This window comes from Macrobrachium nipponense, chromosome 15 (assembly GCF_015104395.2).
Source record: "Macrobrachium nipponense isolate FS-2020 chromosome 15, ASM1510439v2, whole genome shotgun sequence".
NCBI lineage: Eukaryota > Metazoa > Arthropoda > Malacostraca > Decapoda > Palaemonidae > Macrobrachium > Macrobrachium nipponense.
In genome coordinates, this window is record NC_087208.1 from 25,743,004 (window position 1) to 25,766,509 (window position 23,506).

The window sequence follows — 23,506 nt, forward strand, 5'->3', positions numbered from 1 at the left end:
ATTCACTACCTATTGTTCTGCTCCTCTTTTGCTCCATTTCTGCCAAAAGGAATGAAGCCTGGCCCCTACTGGAGCATGGAAGTACATGACTCTCACTTGTGAGAAGCTGACTTTGAGGATGTCTTCTTGGTAGCTCTTGAGGTGAATCTAACTATGCCCCTAGTACAGAGCTGTGATCTTTGCCAGGAGCCACGAAATGGAGGTGGTTGAAGAGACGACCAAAAGAAGACCATGATTTTGTGGAGGCAGAGGGCCAATCTTTATTATGCTTGGTAGATTGGGTCAATAAATTCCGTGTGGATTTCTTATGGCAGAGGGCCAATCTTTATGACACTGGTAGATTGGGTCAACAAGTGTGGATTTCTCTCACATACAGTCTCCTGTGGGAATAAATGTTGTTTGTTCAAGGGAGAAATCAGAAGAACTGACTTCTGAGAGACTGTCACACCCTTGGAAGTGAAAGGGACTCACATTTCTCTTTTTTTAAGCAATCCCATTGCACACAGCCCGGCCAGCTCTTGCGATCCCCCTCTTACGGTCTTATCGGCACAAGAGAAAATTAAAGATGTCTGAAACACAATCTTTCAGACTAACTGGGTCTTGAACTTTTTTAGCCAGTGCTTCAATACACCAATCAAAGAAGCTTAGTACTTCAAAGGACTAACAGGCTTATAAGCAGGTGGTCCATTTCCAAGGACAAGAAGAAGACCTTCACGGAAGAGACAGCATATCTACAACCAGCATCAACAAGACCTGAGAAGTCTCCCTGGAAGGAGGCAGCCACACCCAGGGAAGGAACTTCTCCTGTCACGTATGGCCAGTAACGTCTGCAAGCCAGATGAGAAGGTGGGATACTAAAGCAGACCTTACACTGCCCTCTCTTTTCTGGAAGCCAGTTTTCCATTTCTCGCAGAGCCTTCTTCGACGACAATGAGAGCACCATCTTCAGAAGCTTGAAGGAATCTGATGGCTGGTTACTCATCATAAATTATGATGCTGGAGGAGGAGACGCAGGCAAGAAAAAATCCAGAAAATTATCCAATAAAAAAAAAAAAAAAAAAAAAAAAAAAAAAAAAAAAAAAAAAACACATACAGAATTATACGGTGTAGAAGCCTTAACTTGATTCAAATCCTCTTCACCTGGAGATATGGGTGATAAGAGTGGATCTGCAGCAGGCACTGCAACAGAACCAACGAAGGGTCTAAGCAAATTCCATATTGCTTATCAGGGCATAACAGCTGCCTTCCTCTTACGATCCCTTTCTAATTTTGCTAAATGGGAGGCTAAGGTCTTCCACTTCTGTTCTGTCCAATCCTTACACTTGTTACAGTTCAAAATATTACAAACTGGGTCTCTGCAACTCATAGAAGGGTGTGTGTGTCATAAGTCGCTTCAGTCATCTAACCTAGCTAAACGGTCAAATCTGTAATTATTTGTCACAAAAAAGATGAATGGTCAACAATAATGCCGAAAGGCTACCAAAAACCTTCACCAAGGCAAAGAAAACCAAATTCCAAAAAACCAGCAGCTTAGTTAACACCAGCTGTGGACTAACAAGCTGCAGAAACAAATTGAGTGGTTGGCCGAGTTGTTCATCTCTCTTACTCCGAAAGTGTGCAGGACCCTATCACCTACTTAAAAACAAAAGAATTGCTACCGCTAATTTCAAAATTCAAACTGATGTTGAGTAAAAACCCTTAGGCTAAGCAATTACTGGGTAAGTTACATATATAAAAATCTTTATTTCCTACTGACTAATAAAAGAAAACTTTAAAATATAAATCAAATTAAAAACAGAAATGGAGTGCAAGGCACATACAACACATAAAAAAGATTAGGTAATACTCTGTGAAAAAGTAATAAAATCATTCTATCAAAATTCTGGCTTATTGTTGGATGAATAAAGAAACTTCTTCCCTGAAAGAGGAGAGATGCAACAAAACAACAACTAAAATAAATATCAATTCACATAATGGAAAATGAAAACCTAGTTCAGGCTGAAGCAAAGGCAGCATAATCCTCCATATATGCAAGAAAAAGTAACGACAACAATGCTCTTATTATCCTCCAATGGCAAAAGAAACCTCTAAATGGCAACAGTGTTCTTTTCCCAAAAAAACTATGAACTCGCTCAATTTTTATCATGTTAGCATACAATGAAATAAAGTAAGTGAACTTAATACTTTACATTAATTCATTATACAATCTTGGATAACAATCATAAAATTCTGGGATTTCAGCAGAGATGAAAAACATGACTGACATACAAAGAGGAGAGTAGTTACCTCCTGGGGACTCAAGAATCCATGGGTACAAACCCAGTCACTAACTACTGTGTTCTCTTCAATTATGAAGTTTCAGGAATTCAGATGATCACATAATTGGGATAATTATAAGTAATGGGTCAGCAGTGAAGCAAATTGATGTATGTAAACAACAAGCACTCAATTTCAGGAACCTAATACAAAACTACTTACATAAATTTAGACTGTTCTTGAGACCAACACTGATGATAAGATTTCAGTTTATCACAAAAGATCACAAGACTTGATATATGATTTATTGCCATTTTTCATATGTAACTTCACCAAAACATGAGAGCATTATTGATAAGTATAAAAATGAATAGATATCCAAGATCATTCTTTTGTTTAAATGTTTTGAACACTTATCTCGCCCTCTATTTTCTAATTTTCCAAGCCTTCCTTACATTCACTTACATTCAACCGGAAGATATGATTGTATTGAGTTTTATTACACACAGTTGGTTAGACTGACTGGAGAATTTATTTCCTTTATACAACTAAATGGTTTATTCATATGTATTTCAATAATAACAATAATAATAATAATCACCAAGTGCCCTCCCAGGAGTGGCCCACCAACGAGAAACTGGTACTACTAAACTGAGGGAATAGTGAATTTTTATTTAAAACTACTCATCAGATTTTCCATTTATCCATGTTCATGTGATTATCAACATCAAAATGGTGTTTTCAGCATTCTCCTTAATTTATGATGTCTCTGACAGGTAATTTTCTTTTAATCATTTTTTTATTGACATTTCAGCTTTTGCTCAAAGTTTTTGGGCTGTTCAGATTCTTACCCATATTAGTTCTCAGTTTCCAATGCTTAATACAAAAGAAAGTTACCTTCACATTTAGGAAATCAGCAACAATGGGGAACAAGGGTATTATTCTAACAATAACTGCATGAGAAAAATGAGTTGTTTTTTGTGACTAACCACAAACTTCAAAAGTGAAAACCAGTAATGACTTTTATAAAAATATCAGGAACCAAAATGTCTTACTAAACCATCTACTGTATTTGCCAAAAACAAAATCAGCAAAATCTGAGGGACAAGAATTAACCAGCTTATAATATATGAATATGTTTTCCACAAACATACAACCTTAAAAGTAAAACCTCACAATATATTCCTTTTTTTTCTTCACGGCATTTGACCTACCTTCAAGTCAAACTATTCGTAAACTCCACATGCGACTTAACTTACTACCCGACCCTAACTTTAACTCATTAAAAATATGTTTCGACAGCTTGACCCCATGGCAGGCTTCAATGCTCTATTGATTTGATTCATTTTATTCTTTTCCTTTGTGCCCTCACACCTACTCAACATAACTTTTTACTACTATTCTTAACTTAGCATCTTTTGTCATCATATTCTATTTATATAATTTTACATCATTCATAAACTTCAATTTCATATGAAGACCTCCCAAAAAAATTCAGACTGTACTTACTTGTTCTTCTACTTCTGTGCCCTCTGACTGCTGCATGAACAAGAAGCAGTCAATTACTTTATGATGCCACATGACAACCATCCATCCCCCTTACATATAAAACTACAGGTGCAATTACTGTACTTCAGTGCATCAAGAATATCTCCATCTATATCCAATCAATGACAATTTAATTTTCATAAAATTCATTACCTACAGGCAAGTCAGACTGCAATATTTTTTCTTTAATTTTCAAGAAAAGGATAAATAGTCTCCGATAATTGCAAGGTTTGGCTATAAATTCTAAAGAGAGAAAACCAGTGAGGCATTGAGACAAAAAAAAATTGTTAAATAACTGCATGGCCACCAAATCTCAATGGCACTCATCATTGCCAACCCATTCAACATCCCTTGGTTATACATGAAGTATCTTTATTTTCTGACACTTTGGCCTTGCAATAACCTCCTAAGAAGATGAGTTTATGATGCACTGATATTCTCACATGACAAGGTTTACTAAAAAATGTGCCCCTACGGGGGCATGTTCTGTGGAATTTATTCTAAATTCAAAAAAACTTGTCTAAATAAGCAAACATGGTGTGTCTATCTGCATGTTGGAGATATTTTGCTTTATATGGTTAAGTTAGATAAATTAATTCAAAATATACATTCACAAAAAAATCGTTAGAGCATCAAAACATTAAGGCAGGAAATCTTTCAAGGCAGGAAATCTTTCAATCTCTTTCTGATAAAGATTATTATTATTGAAATAATAATACTCATTAAGGACTTTAAAAAACAACTGAAATACACAAACACTTTCAAAAAGATTTGCACTAAGGATTTGTTCTTAAGCTACAAGCTGAAACATGGCCAAGTAAAAGAAATTATGAAATGTGAGAAGCAACCACAGGGAAAGGAAGAAAATTAAAAGGCAGATAACAATAAAAGTAATGTGGGAGGGCTCAAAGGGACACTACAAAGAATCTTTTGTAAAGTCTACAGTGGACTGTATAAGGTACTACATGGTAAATAAAAATTCCTATGTGTTTCTAGTGGGAAAACCTTGTTTCTTTTACAAGTGGACACAGGCAAAAACACTATTTAATACAACTTAAACTTTTTAGGGGACAAACTTATGGAATCTATTACACTACAATTGTCTGTAACAAACATGAATACAAGATGATGATAACTTTTTGCCAATATGCATGTGAACGGGACATTGTGAACACCTGTTCAGGGGACTTCTATTGACAATCTTTAGCATGACCAAAATTATATGAAAATTAAGGAAAACTTTTCTGATTTCTTACCTCAAATTTACGATGCTCTTCAGCAGACATGGGCTTTGGCTGTGAATGTATTAGTGCTGTTGGGGAATATATCATTGTGTTGTTTTGTTGCTCTCCAAAGTCTTGAGTGCTTTGTTGTACTTGTTGCTGTTCCATATGAATTTGTCTTTGTTGCTGTGGAACATTAGTGTGAGTTTGCTGTTGCTGCAACTGTGCCTGCTGATTCAATAAATTATCCTCCGTAGTTAACTGAAAAACAAGTACAATCATCAAATAGCAGCATATCTTTAATTTCTGATAACTGGAGTAATTTCATTCCATGAATTATTTAAATCACACTCACATATCTTTCAAGACCTGAAAAGGGACATAAAACATACCTGTATTGACTGAGAGGTTGGATGTAAAATTGGTCTTCCTGTTCCTACATATTGCTGTGGGGCTATGTTCTCTAATGGAGAATTATCCTTTGAACTTTTACTTCTTGCCTGAAATTTAAACAAAAACCTCATATTAGTCAAATGAGAGAGAGAGAGAGAGAGAGAGAGAGAGAGAGAGAGAGAGAAGAGAGATGAAGAGATAGAGTGAGAGAGATTGAGAGCGAGAGAGAGAGAGAGAAGAGAGAGAGAGAGAGAGAGAGAGAGAGAATTTAATATGAATAAAGGGGTACTTTCTGAGAAGAGACAAGGATGGTTTGGTTTGGGGTAGGATTATGACAAGACTGGATTTTTATAACTATGAAGAATGCAAAAAACTTAATAACTTGTTAATTATCACTATAAAATACAAACTATCAGTTTTTATACAGGAGACTTACCCCTGGCATAGAACATGACCTTACATGGAACATAACCACCCAGGGATGTCATTTGCCATCATAATAACAATGAATAAAGAGGAAAAAAGACCCTGAACCAACTACATGTCTGGTATTAGGATACCAGGGCTGATAGTGTCCTCTGACATTATAAATAAACATTCTAATGATGAACTGTGAATAAAGGAAAAAGTGCAGGGGAATCCAGTCTTTGGCAACTACGCTATGTTGAGATACAATGAGAGGTAACTATCATTAACATCAATGACCATACACAACACTTACACCAGGCCCAATTCTTAACCTTATTAAAAGGAAGGAAGAGGAGTCACACATAGTGGCAAGCCCTTAGGATAAAACAATCTGTCTTACAACTCCCCTGCACCAAGTCCATTTCAGCTCATGGAGTCCTTGGTGCCATGGTGCTTGCAGGAGGATGAGGAACAGAATATGTGCCCGTTCAACCCATCCTTAGGCTTGATGCATTTCAGTCCATGAGAAACTAGTATCACTAAATAACTAGCAGAGAAGTCAACCAAGTCCTAAGGAAAAGGTGTCCAATACATTGTAGTGACAGTCCTGGGATAGAAATGGGTGAAGGCAGCCCGACAGTACCAGATCCCAGCCTTCAATACCTGTGAAACCGCACAGTTCCTCCTGAACAAGTGTCAGTGCAACACCTATTACTTTATAAATTCTCACCCACATTGGAGGGTCATCCCCCAAGCTGGACAACACGTACGTACATTTAAATGCCGCACAACCCAGAGGACAAAGTGTTCTTGAAAATCTTGCACCCACAAAACTAATATATACACCAAACCAGATGAGATGCAAAAGCATCTCATCTGGATCACCTCCTAAAATGCCCCTGAATGAAAGGATCAAGAAGCTCTTGAACCTCTCTTTAGGTAAAAACTGGCAGCTCCTGAGTACTAGCAACAAACTCTATGATGAATAAGACAGGGACCTCCTCCTGTCATATGTATAGTATGACTAGATACAAAAGATTATGTAGCTCACCCACATGCTTTGTTGAAGCTAAGACTACCAGGAAAACTGCCTAGCAAGTGTGAGCTGTCTATCCAAAGCTTTCCTCAATGGTTCAAACAAAGTTTGTGCCAGATTTTGGAGGACACTTGTCATATCCCACTCCAAAGGCTTGAGTTTGCAAGATAGTAAGACTGCTCAGAGCTCCTTTCATGAGCATGGAAAACTAACAAAGAAAATAGGTTTGTGCCCTACAGCCCAAACATCTCAAGATAAGAGCCTGTAAGTAACACTGAGACTGAGATGAGCTTTTCTTGACAAAGATGGACTACAATTCTGCAATTTACTGTACAGTGGCTCTGAATGGAGTGGCACCAACACAAGACGACTCTTTTCTCAAGCAAAAGGCTGCCGAGTACTGACGGTTCATCCTTCTTTTCATTCCTTGAAAAGAAGGATGAACTCTTGATCAGGTGTTGGCAAAAGACTAACTCTTCCCTAATGACAAAGGTGCAGGCTTCCCTAAAAGCCTTGGCTGCAGTTCCCTTCAGTTGACCAGAGGACTTGAAAAACACTGCACAGCGAATTTTCAATTTCTAGCTGATCCCTGGAATACCCAAATATAAAGTGTCCCCCACCATGGAAAAGAGCAGAGATGCATCAAACTGGTATAGTGACTGCCAACAAAATCATAGGAACATGCTTTACGTATTTATCTTTTATTGGAGTGAAGATAGTGAAATGTGTTCTTTCAAGCCCAATAGTTTTGATTAAAACATGTTTCTCTCAAATTTTGTTTACAGTCGAGTTTGATGGTACTATAACGAAGTTTGCGAGTTTCATCCACATTGCCAATGCACGATAATAGTCGTTGGCAGGTCAACATTCTTTCCTCAGCCTCAGCTAAAACTTACAGGTTAAATTTAGCAGTATATGCTCTTGCCGATCTTTTCTAAATAGCAAGTAAGGATATAGTAATGTAAGAATATATCAGTCCTATTCTCCTTAACGTCATTTGTAACATTAATACAGTAATTTTTTACTTTCGTACAATGGTTGATATCCAAGCAAAAATGCTGTTGTTATCAGTTTAGGTTATTCATAGTAAATCAGCTGTTTCTGGCTGTATGCGTTTACACAAGTATAACATTACTAATAATACTTTTGGCATTTCTTTTACTTTTTTAAACTTAACTAGAAAATGGGATAGATAAAGAAATGGAGGATAGGGGTTAGCCTAACTAAAAAAATGGAATAGATAAAGAGGAAAGGAGGTTAGCCCATTGTTATTTGGTCTCATAAATTTAACTCGCATGATACGTGAGATACATGGTAAAATAATTTTTTAAGGGTGAAAATTTCGGGATTGCATGATATGCGAGATCGTGTGTTACACGAGTATATACGGTAAGTAAAGAAACTGACATAGTGAAAGCATCATTTAACATGTTTGCCAAGAAAGAAATAGTCAAAAGATGACAAGTGGACACTTGACTAGGGCATATAATTGGCAGATATTAACTATAGTACCATTCAACAAATTCACTGTTTTTCCCCAATAACTACAGGTTTAACCATAGGCTAAAAAATGAAGTTTTTATGATAAAACAAAGTTTAATGTATACTTACCTGGCAGGTATATATATAGCTATATTCTCTGTTCCACCTGGCAGAAATTTTCAAAACTCGCGGCAATCGCTAGTAACCTATTAGTAGTTTCAGGAACCACCACCCCGTTACCGTGGCGCTAGCGCTAGGAACCGTTCCCAATTGGCCAGATTTTCTCTGAACCCTGTCCCCTGAGGGAGGCGGGTGGGAATTAAATTATATATACCTGCCAGGTATATTACATTACAAACTTGTTTTATCATAAAAACTTCATTTTAATGTATGACACTTACCTGGCAGGTATATATATAGCTGATTGACACATTTGGAGGTGGGTCAAGGACAGCAACATTCTTAGAGTATAAAAACATATTATTATTATTAAAACTCCAGGTTCCTTACCTGCTAAGGTAGCTGACTTCATAGGTCCTGCTCTAAGCCTGCTTAAACCTTAGTAGCTCTCAACAAGGAAGTGTCCTGTATGTTGAAGAAGCTAAGACTGGAACTGACAACTGGACGTGACCAATGTGTTGACAGATCCTTACAGCCCTCTTATGCCACGGCATTCAAGCTAGTAACAGATTATTTACCTGAACTACACACACACCATCACCAGATAATACCAACACGACTGAGAAAAGTACCGCACCCTTTTCTCAGACGACCAAAAAACACAAACACCATCACCTAATAAAAACAACTAGCTTACTAAAGAAGGTTATGGGGTAGTAACTCCTTTGCCCAATACTGTACCCGAGGACACGTATGGACCTAGCGTCTGACAATTATCGAAGGTTGTCTGAACGTCCCTAAGATAATGAGACGCAAATATTGAATTAGTTCTCCAATATGTTGATTCAATAATCTCCTTGAGGGCTAAATTCTTTTAAACGCTAATGAAGTCGGCCACTGGCCTTGCTGTTCATGAGCCTTCACTTTTAAAATACCAAAGCTCTGCTCTTCACACAACATATGAGCCTCTTTAATTAAACTCTCTCATGAAGAAGGCTAGAGCGTTCTTCGTCATGGGTCTAGTGGGGTCTTTAACTGAACACCACAGAGCATCAGACCTCCCTCTGATAACTCTTGTTCTTTCCATATAACATCTCAACGCTCTCACTGGGCAGAACTCTTTCTTGCTCGTTACCGACCAATTCAGCTAGACCAAAACTTCAAAGGATCTTGGCCAAGGATTAGCTGAATCCTCATTCTTGGCCAAGAAACCTTCTTGGAATGAACACACTGCATTGCCGTGTCTCCATCCCACACTTCTTCGATATGGCCTGAAGCTCACTAACTCTTTTAGCAGTTTGCTAATGCTACTAAAAAGATAGTCTTCTTAGCAAGATCTCTCAGAGAGGATTCCTCTAACGGTTCGAATTTGCTAGAAGTTAAATACTTCAAGACCACATCCAGGTTCCACGCAGGTGGCCTGCCTTCTGATTGTTTCTTCGTCCCAAACGACCTAATCAGATCTCTCAGATCTAAGTTATTCGAGATGTCTAGATCCCTGTGTCTAAACACTGAGGTTAGCATACTCTTATAACCTTTAATTGTCGAAACTGACAAGTGTAAATCCTTCCTCAAGTAAAGAAGGAAATCTGCGATTTGGGTCACAGAGGTACTGGATGAAGACACTTTCCTGTTTTTACACCACTTCCGGAAATTGTCCCACTTCGACTGATACACCGTGATTGTGGAGGTTCTTCTGGCTCTAGCCACTGCACTGGCCACCTCTCTAGAATATCCCCTCGCTCTGACCAGACGTTCGATAGTCTGAACGCAGTCAGACCCAGAGCGAGGGTATTCTTGTGAAACCTGTCGAAGTGGGGTTGTTGTTTGAGTAAATCTACTCTTAGAGGAAGCGTCTTGGCGTATCTACCGTCCATTCCAGTACCTCTGTGAACCAACTTTGGGCCGGCCGGCCAAAACGGGGCTATTAAGGTCATCCTCGTTCCTTTGCTCTCCCTGAACTTCTTCATCACTTTCCCCAGCACCTTGAACGGAGGAAAAGCGTACAGATCTAAGTTTGACCAATCCATCAGGAATGCATCTACCGCCACTGCTTCCTGGTCTGGAATCGGAGAGCAATATGTTGGTAATCTCTTTGTTCTGGCTGTCGCAAACAGATCCACTACCGGACGGCCCCACAACTTCCACAGGCTCTGGCAAACCTCCATGTGCAACGTCCACTCCGTCGAGAGAAGTTGCTCTCTCCTGCTCAACAGGTCGCACCCACGTTCTTCTCTCCTTGTATAAACCTGGTGAGTATCACGACCTTTTCCTCCTCTGCCCAAAGCAGAATTTCTTTTGCCAGATTGTAAAGGGGAAAAGAATGAGTTCCCCCCTTGCTTCCGAATATATGCCAGAGCCGTGGTGTTGTCCGAGTTGAACCTGCACTGTCTTGTTTCGAATCAACTCTCTGAAGTGCTTCAAAGCCAAGAAAATTGCCAACAGTTCCTTCCTGTTTATGTGCCACTTTGTTTCGTCCTTGTTCCAAAGTCCCGACACCTCTTGAGGGCCTAATGTCGCTCCCCAACCCGCGTCCGACGCGTCGAAAACAGACGAGGTCTGGGTTCTTCTGCTGAAGCGACATCCCTCTTGCTAACCTGCCTGGCGTTAGCCACCACTTTAATTCCTCCTTTACTTCGGTCGGATTAGAAACTGGAAGGAATCCGGTTGCGATTTTCTTGGCCATGAATCCTTCAGGAAAAACTGAAGAGGTCTCATGTGGCAGTCTTCCTAAAGAAATGAACCTCTCTAGTGAAGAGAGTGTGCCCAGTAGACTCATCCACTCTCTTGCAGAGCATCGGTCTTTCTTTAGAAAATCCTGCACCTTCTGACTGCATTGGGCTTGCCTTTCGGGGGACGGAAAAGCCCGAAAAGTCACTGCCGATATCTGAATCCCCAAATAAACTATCTGTTGTTGGGGCTGCAAACAAAGGGACTTTCCCATATTCACTACCAGACCTAGGTCTTTTGCTAAGTCCAATGTTTGACTTACGTCCTCCAGACATTGAATTCTCGACTGGGATCTTATCAACCAGTCGTCCAGATACAAAGACACTCTGATCCCTCTTAAATGTAGCCATCTCGCCACATTGGACATCATCCTCGTGAATACTTGAGGGGCTGTGCAAAGGCCGAAGCATAGGGCCTTGAACTGAAAGACCCTGTCCTGAATCACAAACCTTAGATACTTCCTGCTTCCTGGATGAATCGGAATATGAAAGTATGCGTCTTGTAAGTCCAGAGTCGCCATCCAGTCCCCTGGACGTACCGCTGCCAGTACTGAATCGTTCGTCTCCATAGTGAACTTGGTCTTTTCTACGAAAAGATTCAGTTGACTTACTCCAGCACTGGCCTCCAACCTCCCCGAGGACTTTGCAACCAGGAACAGACGGTTGTAAAATCCCGGAGATTCGTGATCCAGAACAGGTTCTATTGCTCCTTTCTCTAGCATGGAAGCTACTTGCTCCCACAGAGCGCTTTCTTCTCTAAATCGTTGTAATTTGCCCCGAGGGCTCTCGGAGATGTTGCGAGAGGGGGTCTTTTCACGAAAGGAATCTTGTATCCTTCCCGAGCTACGTTGACAGCCCAGGGATCTGCCTTCATTTGTTGCCAGACTTCCCAAAAAAACCTTGAAGTCTGGCTCCACTGTCGTCTGGAGGACCGAGTTCTCATTCTTAGAGGGGTTCTTGGCTCCTCTTTTCGCTGGTACTCTCTTACCCCTAAAGGCGGGTCGAGCGAATGTTCTTCCTCGAAAGGGCTGTTGCGACGGTCTAGTCTCCTTTTGGCGTCTTCTTCACCAACTTGGTTGGTAAGAACTTCTTAACCGAAGAAGAAAGAAGATCTTGAGTGGCTTTTCTGCGAAAGGGATAGAGCTATATCCCTAATCACCTCTGAAGGAAACAGCTGTTTCGAAAAGGGGAGAGAACAGTAACTCCGATTTCTGAGAGTTAGAAACTCCTTTTGAGGCGAACGAACACAAGAGCGATCTCTTCTTAAGCACTCCTGCTGTGGAATAACGAAGCCAGCTCGTTCGTTCCGTCTCTAAGAGCCTTATCCATGCAGGACATAATGCTCTTAGCTGTTTCTAAGTCCTGCGAATCCTCTTCTCCTATGGAATTCGCTAGCGCTCCCAAGACCAATCCAAGAAATTCAAAGACTTCGAAAGTCCTAAAAATCCCTTTAAATAGATGGTCAAATTCCGAGGACGTCCACCAGACCTTGGCCGACTGTAACGCCTGTCTGCGTTGAGCTGTCCACTATTACTGGAGAAGTCCCCCTGGGAGGAGGCAGGTAACCAGGCCTAGACTTTCTCCAGTAGCGTACCATACTCCTGATTTAGAAGCCTAACTTACTGGAGGAAAACAAAAGAGTATTTCCCCGCTTCTTTCTTGTCCTTCATCCAGTCATTCACCCGTTGAAGGGCCTTCTTTGCCGAAATTGACATCGTCATTTTCAGGAAGGAGGACTTCTTTGGAGTCCTAGTCTTGGAAAACTGTGATAAGGGGGATAACGGAGCTGTCGGTTAAATTCCCCCTCAAAAACAGCAATAAGACGTGAAGTCAGAACCTTATAATCTGAAGAAGGTTCTGTATTCTTTTCTTCAATTACTTCCAACTCTTCTTCTGCTGAAGAAATATCTTGCAAGTCGTCGTCGTATTTACGCTTCGTTGACGGACTAGCGTCCTGCCCGCCTGCGTCCTGCGGCTAGCGAAGCATCGGCGTCCTGCCGCCTCTCGATGTCTTGCCGCCTGCGTCCTGCGGCTACCGATGCGTCTGCGTCCTGCCGCCTCTCGATGTCCTGCCGCCTGCGTCCTGCGTCCATCGTAGACACGCCTGCTTCCTGCCGCCTGCGTCCTGCGTCCACCATTGGTCCCGCGTCCTGACGTTTGCGTCCTGCTTCTTCCGACACTATTTTCCTCCTAGCGCCAGTGCGCCCTGCGTCCTCGGCGAACGCGTCCTTGTCTTCCCTTTTCGAAGACTTAATGGGAAGGAAATCGTCCTTACGCCTCGAAGATGCTTGTTCAGGAGCATCCCAAGACTTCACCAACACTGCCAACTTGGACTGCATTTCCCGTAAGAAATGCTTCGTACCATCCTCCTGAATGGTAGACGACGAAGGATGAGGATTACGAGCTGGACTGCGACCTTTCCCAGTTACGCCTTTTCTGCGGCGAACTGCAACAGCCTGGGAATTTGCAACAGGACTGTTCGAAGGGACGCCTGACCGTGTCAAAACCTCTCTCGCCTCCCTTCGACTGTCGACATGCCTTCTCCCTTGGGTCTGGGAGCTTGACAGAGGTCTAGGTCTAGGAGCACGAGAGAGACGATCAGACACCCCCTCCACTACACTTTCACTGACATCGAAAGCACTAACTTTGTCTGTAAGTCGCTGTATCTGGTCGCCCATGGACGCAAGGGCAGCGAACACTTTCACAATATTTGTATCGTTCGTGTCCTCCGATACAGCAGCGGGCGCAGGAGATACCTGGGGAGAAGGAACTACCAATTCTACATTAGAAGGAGCTGGAGAGGAAATACAATCACTACTCCTTTTACTCGAAGAATTTGATTTCTCACTACGAGAAACAGATCTCCTTACACGATCTTTCTCCAGTCTCTCAACGTATTTCATAAAGACCTTCCCATTCCTTCTCTGATAAATTCTCACATTCAATGCATCTATTCTCCCAAGTACACACATTCTCCCTACATTTCTTACAAACGGTATGAGGGTCGACCGAAGCTTTCGGCAGTCTTACCTTACACCCCTCTTTTACACACACTCTAAACATACTTCCCGAGTCAGACATCTTAAAGAACAATCCAAAGCGAATGCCAAGCTAACGTTTCCGAGTACAATACCAAAATCCAAGATCAGTCAGCAACGAGAATGAAAATTCTAGCAGGAACCACCAACAATGTTGCCGGTTCGGCTGGCAGAGAAAATCTGCCCAATAATTGGAACGGTTCCTAGCGCTAGCGCCACGGTAACGGGGTGGTGGTTGCCTGAACTACTAATAGGTTACTAGCGATTGCCGCGAGTTTTGAAAATTTCTGCCAGGTGGAACAGAGAATATAGCTATATATATACCTGCCAGGTAAGTGTCATACATTAAAATCAGGGTTTGTAATTCATACTTAGAGTATTTAAAATTATATAGTGCTTTACATAAACAAACATGGTAACTTGATAAACATGATTAAAAAACATTATTTCAACATTCCCAGTTGACAAAAAATTAACAAAATAAATTCTCTATGGTGCTTCAACATTAAATGAATCATAATTTCAAAAATGCTAAAATTTACTTTTATTGAAAGCTTAATAAAATATCAGCTGCCACAAAGAACATTACTGGTACTCATGAAAAATTGACAGCACTGTCTCCAACCCTTACCTTCTTTTCTTGCTCTTTTTTATCAAAGTGATCAAGAAAGAGTGGCCGATACTTTTTACTCTGCTCCCCTGGAGCTGTATCATGTCCTTGAGGAAAAAGAAAGAAAAATAATTAAACTTGCAAACCTTTGGAGATACTAAGCCAAAATCCTACAACATATACTATTGGCCATCAGTTTGAAATAAAATTTCACCAATTAAAACTAACTATACTACAACACACTACAAACCTCCATTTTACAAACAGAAAAATGCCCTTGTAAGTGCTAGACATCTAATCAAATCTCATACTCACTTTTCATTGTTGAATCCTCATCATCTTCATCCTCATTATCAGAATTTATTACCATGGTGCCTACATCTGTGGATAGTGTGCTAGAGTCAACCGGTGCTACAAGCGTGCCACTTGATGCAACAGGTGCTACTAGCGTACCTTCATTATTGAGAGGCCGAAGAGTGCCACTATCTCCTCCAGACCTGTACCGAACCATGGTGCTGCTATCGACTTCCTCGTCATCCTAAAAAGTGGCAGGTTTCGAGATCATCATAAATATAAAAATAAAAAAGAATTAACTTGTATAAAACAATTCTGTAGAACCCTGCACACAATACAGACATATGTACATATGAACTCCCAACATACATGCATGAAGTCATACAAAATTCTAGTGACATTTCTATGATTTTTAGGGTATTATGTATTTACGAATAACCTGCAAGAATTTTTGTTTGATTCTAACAGCTGTGATTTCATTTAACAAAACTTAATTGTATCTGTGCAAAGTAATAATCACATCACAACATGAGACCTTACTTTCATAAGAAGATGCAGCTCCTTACATGATTTTTGTACTTTAATCCATTATCACCCTCAACCTACCTGTATCCAGTATAACTAGGAGGAACATTTACTGTAAACAGTCCTCAAACATATAATCAAAGGGGAAAAATATATGATACTTGGAAAAAAGGTGGAAAAGCAAATTGGTGAAAAGGTAGAACAGGAACAGGGATATGATCTGATCACAAAATGAAGTCAATTTTAAAAAGAGGTATGGTTAAAATGAATGGAAAATATTTTTTTTAAAATTGACAAAAAAAAAAAAAAAAAAAAAAAAAAAAAAAAAAAAAAAAACATAATTGAAAATAAATACTATGGATGGAAACATCTAAAATGACCTCTTAAGTCATGCAGGAAAACAAAACAGGAAGTACAATGAAAATACAACTAATTTGGACTGCAGAGAATCACATTCCATTCTGCATAAATTGTTTGTACAGTTTTTTTATGTTGCATGGAACCAGTGGTTATTCAGCAACAGGACCAACGGTTTTACGTGACTTCCAAACCACGTCAAGAGTGAACTTCTATCACCAGAAATACACATCTCTCACACCTCAATAGAATGCCCGAGAATCGAACTCGCAGCCACTGAGGTGGCAGGTCAAGACCATACCAAGTACATCACTGAGGTGCTTTTTTTTCACATAAAATACTGGTTTTTACATCATTTCCAGTCCAAAAGAATTGCACTTTACCTTTCAAAAATTAAAACAACAAAATTATAAAGTAAATAACTGAGACCAAATGATTTTTAAAAACCACTGGTATTTATGTAAATTTTTTCCAAATAAAAAAACATAAAGGAAAATAAGAACAAATATTTAGACAGACCTTGTTTTTTTTAAGGACAGGTATAATGATAATTTCCTTTGGGACAGCCCTTACTTGTGCAGGAGGTAGAGTTAAACCATCTTACACCATTCTCCAGATGTTATCACATTGCTACCAACATCTAAATATTTAATGTTTTCATCCTATTGCCATATACATCTTATGCAAGATTCTCTAACCAGTAGGCGGATAGATGCTGAACATCCCTGAGTTGTGAGCAAAGATCTATAGGAGAATTTGAGGGCCATGTCAGGATTCAGATCTCTAGTAACATCTCCTGTTAGTAGTTATAGTGACTTAGAATGAAAAGGATGAAAATAACTTCTCCCACTAGTAAAACATGGCTCGCTACAATCATACGACAACCATACCCATACTCCTCTGAACATCTGTGACACACCTAGCAAAAGTTAAAGCGAATGAAAATAGACTGCCACCTCCAGGTACCAGTTTGTAAGTAGATGTTTCAAGATCAAATTTAGTCAATGGAAGATGGACTTGCCTTTGTTCACAACACCTTATCATCCTACATGTAACTGCCAATGTGAGAGGCAGATCCTCATTTTGAAATGTATTCTCAAGAAACTTTGACACATTCCCCATGTGCCCAAACTCACAAAATAGAGTACAGACACCCTACTTACAAACTTTCAGAGATATGAACAGACAGGAACACAAGTTAAAATTGTGTTTGGAGCCTCACCTTAGCCACCTGTAAGTTTAAATTTTGCTCTGGGTGGCTATTCTGCTAGGAAGAATTTTTGCTCAGACCAGGAGAACATGAGGAAGAACCACCTGTTTCTTTAACCCCTTCCCTGATTATCCCAAGTATTCTTGTGATCAACTACCATGTATTCTTCTTACAGTCATGAGAACATTTGTTTCTATTCTTAAAATATTGCTACTTATTACTATCCTCACAATTTAACTCGGTCTGTGATGAATACCCACTTTCTATATTTAGTATTTTTTTAAATTATACAATACTGTAAGGAATTACTTAGGATGTTAGAAAGGTAAAGACAAGAAAATAAAAGTTAGATTCAAGCAACATTCAAAATCTACCAGTTTTTTACCTTTCTAGCATCCAAAGTAATTCCTTATTGTACTGCATGATTTTAAAAATACATATTTTAGAAAATGGTAACACAGAAAATGGGTATTCATCACAGACTGAGTTAAATCAGGAAGATTAAAAATAAGGAATATTTAAAGAGTATGAACAAATATTCTTGTGACTGTACAAGAATATGCATGATAGTTAATCATGCGACTACTCAAGATAATCAGAGAAGGGGTTGAAGGAACTAGTTCCTCATTCTCATGTTCTGTTCTTTGCAAAAATTCTTACTGGCAGAATTGGCTCTCAGACTGGGGCATCAGCTGGTCTCTAAAAGTGGGGGGACATTCTGAAAATTATACGGTTAATATTGACGAGCAAGGTGTATTTTAATGCCATATAAATATGAATATATGGATGATATTAAGGGGAAAGGATGACTGATCTATCAATATTAGTCAGTCAACAAGGTAATCAGTCCATAATTTACACAAGTCTTTGAAGCACTGAAATCCAAACCATGTTATTCAAATGCCAATACATATGAGTGCAGTCCTATACCTTCTGATACTGGGTGACTAATAACCTCTCATTCTGACAAACTGAGACCAATATCTTTTTCCAACAAAAAAATCTGTGAAAACAAAGATGTCTGTGATTATGGGTTTAGTAGGATTGACAAAGTAATTTTTTTTGTCACCACAGCGAGAGAACAGACTCCACTTCCCACAATAAGCTGCTGGCTGTCAAACTTTGCAAAGCCTTAGTATGGCCACCACTATAATATGTAAAACACCTCTCATCTAGTGCTGGTAAGGCCACATAGGAAAAGGCACACACATGTTAACTGTTCTTTGGGTGCTTCACTTCAGCCATCCTCCAGGTTAATGAGTTCAGCTTGCTCTTCACGGATATACGTAACAAACAGGTCAACCAATGGAAGCAAAAGAGCTTTTCCTACCTAAGAGTTAAAAGATCACTCCAATACGAGAACCTTAGCATAATGCCACAGGTAAACAACTTAAGGTTTTGAAACAGATACTTCTAGTTTTAAAGATGTGCTACATTTATATTGAACTGTCCAACATTCTTTCCCCCCCCCCTTCTCAGTTTTGCAGCCAAGTATTGCGTGAATGCTTGGAGAACTAAGACGGCAGTCTCTAACTTGAAGGTGCCATGTCACTTTGTCCTATGATGTCCAAAGACCATTGCTAAGAAAATCCAGAAAGTGAACATACCAGCCATAATTTGGCACATCCTGAATTATCAGAATCTCTGTGGTAGGGGATTATTATCATAAAGTTAAGATTTACCAGCCCAATGAGTCTAAATAGACTCTTACAGTGCTGGCCTTGGGGTAGGGGAGAGGGGAGACTAGAGGGACAACTGCCAGATGATTGGGGATTAACTAGTTGAACAGTATATATTAAATCAATAAATTAATTTAATTCAGTCACTATTACATTTCTACTATCATTGGTGGGGAGAATGAGTGAAAAAAGAATACAGGAACAATCACATGCACTACGAGAAAAAGGTATGAGAGAAATTCTCAAAAGGAATAATCTGGGCTAACAGCAATGTAGACCACCAAGGAGTTCTTATTAAACAGAGTTTGGAACACAAATGTGTGTAAGGCAGATGCCTGTGCAATAGAGACCTCTTCCGTTTGCGACCCCTAAGTCTAGTGAGCTCTGAATTTTGTGACAAAAAATAGGACATACAGTATACAGTACATGATAGAGGGTTGAAAAAAGAAAACTTGTTTGATTTTGAATACAAAAAGTGTCAATCATCCTTTTAATACACTTCTACAATTTCTTCACGTATCATAATGACATATTTCTTGCTGTACCTTCTAGATGTTTTGCAGCTTACTGATGCAATCAGCTTCATCTTCTGTTATTTGGAACAAGAATCCCATGATTACATGTAATCAGATGAAAAGCTTTTTAACACGCATGCAACTTACCAATAATAAACGAAATGGGACAAAACTTCGAAAATACCAAACAAAACAGATATTCAATCTATGGCAATACTAAAAAAATATTGTTAAAGAAACCACTATATGCAGTTCTTTTTAAAAATAGTTAAAAGTAGCTAACTTAAACAATTACATATTGATAAAACTATCTATCCATTAATAATATATAATTGATATCAAATATTATCAGGATAATACAAAATAGGAAGAAATATTTCTCAGCTGTAATAAGTTAAATGTTATATAGTACTATTACATCCTACCAAGCTTTACTGGTACTTACACAAATTTCTTGAACACCACACCATCGTTCTACGTCAGTATAGACATCAGATAAAATGTATCAGATCTATAGCTACAGGAAAATTTGAACGAGTGCTATACTAACAAATCATGCATAACATATGGCAATTTATTTGCAGTATGGTGAAACAAAATAAATAGGATATATTACAGCTAAAATAATCATAAGGGCTTTGCTTAGTCCATGTAAATAATTCCAACTAAATTAGAAGCATGCACAAAAAGCAAACTGTATACTAAAGCAACACAACAATCTGCTCTTCAGGTTAGCCTTTAGGGTTCCTTCTGTCTTATGCATGCCTTATCTTGCTGCCACAAACACACATTTTACATCATCCAAGGATGTACAGTCTTAGCACAGTGAACAACTTAAAACGATGCTGAACACCATATGAAACACTTACAAAGAAGATATGCAACTAATAAATTTGTAAAAAAAAAAAAAAAATCAATATTGTAAAATTAAATTCAAGCTTAACATAAGGAAAGTAAAGTAATGCCTACCTCACTGAAAAAAAGTTATTTGGTCCCAAACAATACCCAACTTTACTTCCACTAAAGCCTTTCCCATTACATACATATCAACTCAAGAGGAAGCCTTCCTATAATCAACACACACAAACCATGTCTTCCTTACAAATCTACCTGTACAGCATAGAAATCTAAAACTTTTATATGAAAAACTTAAATTCAAATACTCTAACTTGTCCCTTTTGGCCTCTATCAAGTAATGCTTCTGAGTAGAGATATGTTAATGAGAAACTCTTTACTAGACATGAGAGGAAATTAGTTGGAAAACCATTAGTGACTGAGCAGACAGGTAAACTTCATTGGCCAACATTGCTAAAACTCAATAGAAACGTGTAAACCCTGTAAGTCTGACAAAACATTCTAGTAATACAAAAATACATAAGTAAAAATAGGTCCCATTTACTATTGGAAAATAAGTTCCACGTTGGCCGAGGGCATTTCGCGTTCGGCTACCATTCCGGTGGTCCGAAGTTTGATTCTCGGCTTGGCCAACGCGGAACCTGAGGAATTTATTTCTGGTGATAGAAATTCATTTCACGATACAATGTGGTTCGGATCCCACAATAAGCTGTAGGTCCCGTTGCTAAGTAACCACTTAGTTCCTAGTCACATAAAAATATATCTAATCCTTCGGGCCAGCCCTAGGAGAGCTGTTAATCAGCTCAGTGGTCTGGTAAAACTAAGATATACTTAACTATTGGAAAATAATTCAAACTTTTAGCCAAGGCTATTTACATATTCACATGTGACATATGACACTGCCTACAACATAAAAGGCAATTCTTCCAACTATTCTAACTACAAAAGCAATGCAAATATATATAAAAAAATATTCAATTCAGTGACCAAGCAGCCTGTTAATCATGTAGATCTCCTTTGATTGCACCATCCGCACACAGGTTCAACTCACAAAACTAAAGTATGTACGGTGTACGTATATGAAGAAAGCGTTGAAGCTAGCATGGGATCTATTATCGTTGGCTACAGTCTTGGTTCAAATATAGCACTTTCATGATTAATTCTAATATTAAGAAGCATACATAACCTAAACATCACATACTGTAGACAACAGTTAAGCAGCAGCAAGAGAAAAGGAACACATGATATAGGATCCTCTAAAATAATTATTATCTTAATAATACTCAACCAATTAGTATACTAAATTTGTTAGCTAGAAAGGGGAAACCTTTGCTGAGAAAATGGGTGAAAAATGGTCAATTTCAGGGGTTAGGAACATGGTACGAGAGGGCACACACCACAAAAATTAATGACACATATATACCCGTTTAAGGTCATTCCACTATTTGAACTTAATTCACCAGGTCACTGACCCACTAACCTGGATTTGGGTGTTAGGTATGCTGTGGTGATGGTGAGTTTGGTTAAGTTGGTTGTTTTTATGATCCTGTTCTGCTTGAACATTCTTCACAGGTAACTGGAGCTGAGGGGACTGCTGCTGGGAGAACTGCAGGAGGGTTGGGCTTCGTTAATGTACCAGCGCCAATTCATGATCACTAAAAAAATTGCCCTTTCATCTGGGACAAATAATATTTCCGGATTCCAAAGTTGTCATGCAAAATAAGCCCTTCTCTTTGTTACAACCATATTCCCATCCGGTTAATGTTATGTAAGAAATTACACATGCCACTTTCCATCCGGCAAAACTTACAATTGGCCAAGGGTTCAAATTATACTTCATCTACCTATATCATACAAAAGGATGCTCTCACTGTCACACTAAAAGCTATTCTAGTTAACATAGAACAAAACAAAAAAATTATGTAAATTCATGTAATATTAGTTCCTTGGAAATAAACATCATATAGAGTAATAGTCATGTCATTTTCCATCTTAAATTTGTACAGGCTGGTAGAAATAAAATAAAATAATTAAGTTCAAAATAAAGCTTAAATTAAGAAGCAATACTCGGACAATTGCAGACCATGAAATGGCATGTATCATTTCCTTAAAATTTATCTAACATTTTCACTGTTAATGATTATACCATCACCTCTACAAAATATTATGAGGCATGAATTTAGCTGAAATCCTATCAGACAAAATCTACTTGGTTTTTGCAAAAGGCACTACCCCCAAAACAAAGGTTACATTCAAAGGGTATCCATGGAGACCTTAACATTACATCTACATTTTCCAAAGATGCCTAACGTTTTAGAAAAACAACTTGAGAGGATTCCTTTTTCAATCACTGTACACTTCTACTATCACTGCTGCATCTTTAAATTCTATAGACATACAATTTGAAAGCATTGTTCTGCAATTAAAAAGCCATGTTTGCGTAACTGCTCATAGAAAGCTCAATGGCTTTGTTTTAGCTTCACACCGTAAACAAAGATGACACAAAAGCACAAGCTTACCGAATCAGTGATGTGCTTGATTTGGATCTGTCGGTTGGAATTCTGGTTTTCTCTGATTTCCATCGCCTCTTCTAACATATTCCTAAGTATACTAGATGGCTGTGCACCACGTATAAACTGGTGTTGGAGGAGTTCTGATGCTGTCGCTCTTTCTTCAGGATTCTTTACTAAACATCTATAAAAGAAATAGTTGCATTTTAGATTAAAATTCAAATACAGGAAGTCAAAACAACTTTAGGAAATGCCTATAAAATTTGAAAGCTATACAAAAACAAAACCCAACACTTGAACAATTATACCCATGCTAAAGTTAGTAGAAGTGTCCTCACCTTGAAACAAAATCTATAAATTCTGGTTGCCACTGGTCAGGCTCACGGAATGATGGTGGGGGTTTGGTGGGGATCATAAATATGGCACGCATGGGGTGAATATCTCCGTACGGGGGTTTTCCCTCTGCCATTTCTAATGCCGTAATACCTGAAGGTAGAAAGAAGACAAAATAGTAATTACTAAACTGGTCATGAATTTCATCTCAACTCTTTGTAGCTTCTGTTGACAATACAGTATAGATGAAACATTAATGCATTCAGTTATCATTAATTTATGCAATTTCAATTTTACATACTGTAAATAATACTCTTTTAACATTACACTCATAATGAAGTTGAGGTTAACAATAAATTACTTTTTTAATTGTGCCATAAATCGG

The 23,506-nt window shown here is 38.8% G+C and overlaps 1 protein-coding gene across 10 annotated transcripts in view; it reads right to left on the bottom strand.

The window, feature by feature from the left end:
• Positions 1 to 23,506, bottom strand: part of LOC135227047 (serine/threonine-protein kinase 3-like) — a 164,693-nt gene that overhangs the window by 24,230 nt on the left and 116,957 nt on the right. For 6 of the 10 annotated variants that reach the window (XM_064266851.1, XM_064266848.1, XM_064266850.1 and 3 more), the window contains 8 exons: positions 23,127 to 23,274; positions 22,798 to 22,972; positions 21,759 to 21,884; positions 15,159 to 15,381; positions 14,865 to 14,950; positions 5,420 to 5,527; positions 5,061 to 5,288; positions 3,766 to 3,795 (listed from right to left, as the gene is read on the bottom strand). In XM_064266851.1, coding sequence (XP_064122921.1) covers positions 3,766 to 3,795; positions 5,061 to 5,288; positions 5,420 to 5,527; positions 14,865 to 14,950; positions 15,159 to 15,381; positions 21,759 to 21,884; positions 22,798 to 22,972; positions 23,127 to 23,274 — 1,124 coding nt within the window. The remainder of the gene's footprint in view (positions 1 to 3,765; positions 3,796 to 5,060; positions 5,289 to 5,419; positions 5,528 to 14,864; positions 14,951 to 15,158; positions 15,382 to 21,758; positions 21,885 to 22,797; positions 22,973 to 23,126; positions 23,275 to 23,506) is intronic. The other 4 variants (XM_064266854.1, XM_064266846.1, XM_064266849.1 and 1 more) reach the window with 3 other exon arrangements.